The sequence below is a fragment of the Dipodomys ordii genome, unplaced genomic scaffold (genome assembly GCF_000151885.1).
Source record: "Dipodomys ordii isolate 6190 unplaced genomic scaffold, Dord_2.0 Scaffold81, whole genome shotgun sequence".
Classification (NCBI taxonomy): domain Eukaryota; kingdom Metazoa; phylum Chordata; class Mammalia; order Rodentia; family Heteromyidae; genus Dipodomys; species Dipodomys ordii.
In genome coordinates this window covers 368,183-375,012 of record NW_012267297.1, presented here as the reverse complement: position 1 = coordinate 375,012, position 6,830 = coordinate 368,183, and the positions used below count along the sequence as shown (strand labels likewise).

The window sequence follows — 6,830 nt, the reverse complement described above, 5'->3', positions numbered from 1 at the left end:
TTCATGGGAAAAGTTAGGGAGGGATTTGGACTTTGCCTATAAACAGGGCACATTAAGGGCAGGAGTCCGCCCCATTTGGGTGTTGATTAGGGGCTGCCTGGAGGATCAGAGCTGCTGTAAGATGATAGAAAACGGACAGTCAGCACTGGAGCAGTTACAGGAGGAGAGGTCAGAGAAGGCGATCAGTGAAAATGGATACAGTGAACAGGGCAAAAGGGGGCGATTATACCCAGATCTGTCTGAGCTAAAATCAGAAAGAGGAAGTTCCAGCGAGTTAGAGGAGAAAGAAGTGAGAATGCTTATTCAACAGATGAAAAGGAGCCGTATAAAAAAGGGGGTCACTTTTTTATAGCAAACATGACTTGTAATTTGATTAGTACTGCCCGTACTGTGGGTGCCAATTGTCATTTTAGTAAGAATTATACGGTAATTAGCTATCAGCCTACCCCCGTGTGTGTGGTTTCCGCTTTTGTGTTTTTGGTAATTAACAACACCTCTATATGCTCAGATGATGTGTGTGCTTGTACTAATGAAACCTGCTATTATGCTACCTGCTGGAGTTCTCAGTATCCGTTAGCTATAGTTGCACGCATCCCACGTTGGGTGCCTGTGCTAGTAGATGCTTCTCAAGCTGTAATCTTGTTTAGGCATAAGAGAGATTTTGGCATCACTGCGGCCATTGTAACTGCTATAGCTGTGGCTGCTGCGAGTGCGACGGCTGCCGCTGTCGCCATGTCACATACTGTGCAGACGGCTCAGACTTTAAATAACTTGTCAGCTCTACAGCCAGAGCTCTGGATTTACAACAAGTGGGGAAAATTATTCCAATTTTTCTTGTTGTGCAGTTTCTTCAGTTAAGGAGTGCTTCACTGGGTACATTATACTTAGTTGGTATTTATTTGCTTGTAAGCTGTAGCATACACCTTTTCAGGTTCTCCTTACTTTCATGGTCTCAGATGATAAATTTATATTTATTCTGACAGACAGCCTTTCCATCATAAGTAATCAAATATTTCTCTCATAGATTCAAGGATTCTTTTCTGGGTCTCTACTGATCCTGTGGGAATTACGGTGTAGCAGTAGAATGTTCTTTTCAAGTCTGGTCTGTGTGGACCTCTATGGTTTCATATACCTGAATGTGTGTATAATTTTCCATAGGTACTTCTCTGCTAGAATTCTTGTAAATATGTTTCTTACATCTTTCATTGTGTGATCTTCTCCTTCCTGGATATCTAGTCTTAAATTAGGCATTTTTATTGATCCTAGAAATTGTTGAAAGTTACTTTGCATCTCACATTTGTTCTGGAAAATTGGCCCCTCTTTTGTTCTATTCTGTCTTCTATGTCATGTATTCTGCCATCAATCCTTTCTACTTCTTTAATTTTATTTCTTTCCCTGCTTCTATCACTTTACTGAAGTTTATTTTGGCCTTATATGGACTTTTTTACTTCTGGGTTTATCTGTGTCTTCTCCCATATCATTTTGCTTAGAGACAATATTTTCATTGGACCCTTTCCATCTTGTGATATTCATTTAGCTTTCTCTTTGTAGGTACCATGAATTCTTCAAATAACCTTTAATTACTCTCCTCATGATCACAAATTGTCTTGTATAATTTTTTCTTTTCATAAACAATTTTATAACCAAGTTTTTTGCTTTGTTTCATTTTGCTTAATTTTTTGGTCAGTTGTGGGGCTTGATCTCTGATCCTGGGCACTGTCCCTGAGCTCTTCAGCTCAAGGCAAATGCTCTAGAACTACAGTGCCACTTCCTGCTTTCTGGTAATTAATTGGAGCTAAGTGTCTCATGGACTTTTCTGCCCAGGCTGGCTCTGAACTGTGATTGTGATCCTCCTATCTCAGCCTTCTGAGTAGCTAGGTTTATAGGCATGAGCCACTGGCTCCCAGCTATCACCGAGTTTTAAAAACATTTTTAGAACTATCTTCTATCTCCTTCATTGTCTGACCTATAGCCTGCTTATTTTCTGTAAAAATTCACATGCTTTAATGTCCATTTTTTTGTGTTTCCTTGGGTTCTTTCAGTCCATTTTGAATCATTTGTATTTATATGTTGCCTCCATGGATTCCTTCTTTGAACAATGTGCTATAATTTCATTATATAAATTTCTTTAGAATGTGCACTCACAGACATCATTGCACACATAGACATGACAAGGAAAAACAAAAATACTTCTTAATTCCTTTATGTATTTTTTTCCTTTCCTATATCTGAATATAAATGTATTGAGAAGAGAATAGTGGTTAGTGCAATATCCCATGGTAGCCATGGACGTTGGATTTCAATATAGAGCTTCTTCACAATTCTTTCTTTATTCCCCATATTGGAGGTTCCTCTCTCAATACTGAGTGCCTTTTATTTGGTTGCCCTACATAAATAAGAATAAAATTCCCTCACCTATTTAAACTCTTGATCTGCTTGATCTGATGTTCATTATGTTGAGTTTATTAACAGAGCACCCTATAGAATCTTCATTAAACGATGTTTTGCTTCTGAAACATGCTATTAAATTGAAATTTTATTAGCTCAACCTGCAATATAATAACCCCATACATATACTGGGAGACTTGAAACACAGTATTTTCACACAGGTGTGGGCAGTTAACCAAAGTGATGGCAATTTAATATTTGCTGTCTCATGATAATGTTTTCACATATTTATTGGCAGATAAACATGCATTCCAAGTCATAAGTAAGTTTGAACTTTTCCTCCTGAATTTCTTTGTTCATTATACAGGTCTACCTTTAAGAACTACCAGTTTGTTTTGGCCTTGGCTTTTGCTATTGAAGAGATCAACAAAAATCCTAAACTTTTACATAACTTGACTCTGGGGTTTGATATCTATGATGTTCAATATGGAATATGGACAGAATTTAAAAATCCCTTCACTTGCCTCTTTGGGAAGTATAAGATTCCCAACTATAATTGTATGACAGAGAACAAGTTTATAGCAGTACTTACAGGACCTTCAGGGGCAATGTCTTCTCAGATTGCGACCCTGCTAAACATCTACAAGTTTCCACAGGTGAGAGTGTGAGGGGTTGTGGATATTAATAATGTCTACCTTAGTATCATTTCATGTGTTAGAAAAGAATGATACAGTATTCATGAGCCAATCAAATTTTGTCATTCAAAGTTCAATATTGAAAGGTAATGGTATATCTATAGTCCCAATGGTTTGGAAAAGGGTAAGGGAATTTTAGAGCAGACACACTTTTGGAGTTTTAAATCTTGTCATTAATTTTCTTTAAGAAATCAGGAAATGGAAAATGACTTTAAAATGTCAATGTATGTTGAGCTGGGTACTAATGGCCCACATCTGTAATCCTAGAGAATCAAAAAACCTATTTCTAATTAATGAGAAAAAAGTAGACTGTAATGTGTGGTTCAAGTGCTAATTTGAGGGAAAACAGCAAGAAGTATATAGGGCCATGATTTCTTGGCCTTGTACTATCATACGAACACATACATGCACACACATACAAAAATCCATACTCACTCATAGGGAAGATATATTGAATGAATTAAGGCTCTGAAAGAGAAAGGATGTATGTTTTCTCTCATGTATAATGTTAGGTCTAAAATAGGAAGATGAAATATTCAAAAATATATGGCATACACATAGATTTGCATATATGCCTGATAACTCTGGCTAAAGTACGGTACATATTGGGGTAGAGTTTCATGGTGCAAACTCTTTGAAAAACAGTGTAAAAATGAAAAAAAATGCTGAAGTATGTCTTCTCTGAGGGAGAGGACCAGTGTTAAGGGTATCTGTTAAGGGACAGAGGAAGAAGAAGTAGATAGATGGGAAGATATAATATTCAGAGCATATTGTGAAAGTGGAACTAGTAATATCAGGGAATGTGGGGTAGAGATAGGTGACAGGAGTTTTTAGAAACTGTGGCAATAATCAAGAGTCATTATAGAACCAAACTGATGCATTATATAATTTTAACAATTTAATGTTTTTCAAAACCTAAAAGGAAAACCTAGCTTCTACCTACTTCCCATGGTTATATAATATATATCATGATTTGGATTATGATGGATGGAAATTTTCTCATTCATGCAGTGTCCTATCTTCAATCCCTTTAGCTTACTTTTGGGCCTTTTGATTATGCCCTGAATGACAGTAACAAGTTTCCTGGTCTCTATCAGATGGCCTCAAAGGACACATCAGTAGCCAAAGCCATAGTCTTATTACTGCTTCACTTCAGCTGGAATTGGGTGGCACTGTTAACCTTACAAGATGAGAACAGTTTGTGGATTCTTCCTGAATTGAAAGAAGAGATGGCCAAGAACCGAGTTTGTATAGATATTGAGCTATCATTTCCAAAGCAGGCCGACTCAAATATTTTGAAATTCATGGCACATTATAACCAGATAAATAAATCTTCAGCTAAAGTCTTCATTCTATATGTTAATAATGAATTCCTAAACTATGTAATGATAGCTATTGAGCAATTTTTAATAAAAGGAAAAGTTTTTATCACAAACTCACAGTGGGATTTCATCATGAGGAAAAAATATTTCATTCTTGGTTCATTTCATGTACCTCTCATTTTTTCACACCATCACCCAGATATTTCTGCATTCATGGATTTTGTCAAGGCAATAAACCCTTCCAAATATCCAGAAGATTTTTTCCTTGCCAGGCTGTGGTTTTGTTTTTTTAATTGTTCAGATTCTCAGTCTGACTGTGTAATGTGGGGGAACTGTCCACATGATGCCTCCTTGGATTGGTTGCCTATGCACATTTTTGGTGTAACTATGTCTGGATACAGTTACAATATATACAATGCTGTGTATGCTGTGGCCCAGGCTCTCCATGAAATGCTTCTTCATCAAACAGAAGCCAAAACAGTGGAAAATAAAAAAGGAAGAATGCCTTATACTGCACAGGTAAGGCTTTCTGTGTTGGTTCACACACACTAAGAAGACTGTCCCTTTGTGGGAGGTTACTTAATATATGAAATTAAATATATCATGTATTTTCCCCCAAACTGAAGAAACTGTATTTCTCTAAATGTCTGTGAGATTCTCTAGATATGTGTTCATATGCTCTTCAGGAAAAGTAGGCCACTAACAAGGACAAGATATATTCCAAGTTTCTAAAAACTCTTTTACTTTCAAATAACATCAACATGTTAATATCTAATGTTCTGAAAACTGCAAAATCAACTTTCCCTTTGTATTTCTTAAGCAATTGCAAACAATGACCTCCTGAATATAATTATCAATATTTTCATGTTATCAAGTTTGTTTGACTTTACCTATTAAAAATTTACAATGTTTAAACTATAGACATTCACAAAATTAGTCATTGTGGAAAACTGTAGCTAGGCAATTGAAAATTGCCTAGTATTACATGGTATTAGTCTATTGTGAAAAGAAGCCTTCTATTTCTTTGTTGAGTAACCAGGATTCAAAAACATTACTTTTATTCTTTCATACATTTTCTTCTGGGATAATTCATCACATGTCTCTGATATTGTTGAATTCTGAATCAGAAATTTAAGGCAATCAGATGCTTTTGTAGTTCAGGTTTTTCTTCTTATCTCTGGGATGTACTTTACCATAATATAATGTATCTCTTTTAGCTTCATCCTATTCTGAAGGACATTCAGTTTCACAACCCTGCAGGAGATCAAGTGATTTTGAATGATAAAAGGAAATTGGAGGCAAAGTATGACATTGTGAATATTTGGAAATTTCCAGAAGGTCTTGAAATGAAAGTGAAAGTAGGAAAGTTTTCACCACATATGCAACATGGCCATCAACTATATTTATCTGAAGATATGGTAGAGTGGGCCATAGAAACAACAGAGGTGTGTTGGATCTTTGTAATAATTTTCAGGATATGTAAGTAAACAAATTTCAGCTTTAAAATTGCCTTGTTGGGTGTCACCAACTTATTCTTGTAATACTAGCTACTTAGCTGGCTGAGATCTGAAATTCATTTTTGAACATAGTCTTAGCAGGAAAGAGTGAGACTCATCTTTTTTGTTTGTTTGTTTAAGTGGTACTAAGGAATTGAACCCAGGGCTTTATGCAAGCTATGCAAGCACTCTATATAGCCCACATTCCCAGCACAAGATTCATCTTAATGATGAAAAAAAGTGGGAAGTGGAGCTATGGATCAAGCATTAAGAGGGTAGCTTTAAGCAACAAATCTCAGATACACAGCCAAGGCTCTTAGTTCAAGACTTATATCTGGCAGGCACATACACACACACACACACACACACACACACACACACACACACACACATTTATACTCTATGTACTTACAAACACTCAAGTTTTGTACATTTAAATATTTCCAATTTCAGAAATTCTATTGACAAACTGTTGATAAGAAAGGAACAGAATAATTTAACAGGGCTAAACACTGGTAGCACATGCATGTAATCCTATCTTCTCAATCAGTTGGAAGCCTCTATCTAAGATCACAGGTCAGTTAAAAGCTCAACTGGGTAGAAAAGTCTGTGATACCCTTAACTTAATTAACTAGAAAAAAGCTCAAGTGGAGATTTGCCTCAAGTGGTAGAATGCTAATCTTGAGCAAAAACAAATCTCAAAGGCCATGCCCAGATTATGAGTTCAAGCCCAAGGATCAGTGTCAAATAAAAGTTAACAATTTGTTTCCAAATATTTCTTGACAATCTTGTCATACAATATATATTTCATTTTTCTCAGCAAATTTCTTTTTTGGGGGGGGCGTCCGGTCGTGGGGCCTGAACTCTGGGCCTGGGCGCTGTCCCTCAGCTCTTCAGCTCAAGGCTAGCACTCTACCACTTGAGCCACA

General features: G+C 36.4%; 1 protein-coding gene across 1 annotated transcript in view; it reads left to right on the top strand.

Annotated features, from left to right (window-relative positions):
* Positions 1 to 357: 357 nt before the first annotated feature.
* LOC105992193 (vomeronasal type-2 receptor 116-like) overlaps positions 358 to 6,830 on the top strand; it is a 21,348-nt gene continuing 14,875 nt past the window's right edge. The window contains 4 exon segments of the mRNA XM_013025016.1: positions 358 to 809; positions 2,756 to 3,044; positions 4,118 to 4,924; positions 5,623 to 5,850. Of these exon segments, the coding sequence (XP_012880470.1) occupies positions 358 to 809; positions 2,756 to 3,044; positions 4,118 to 4,924; positions 5,623 to 5,850 (1,776 nt within the window).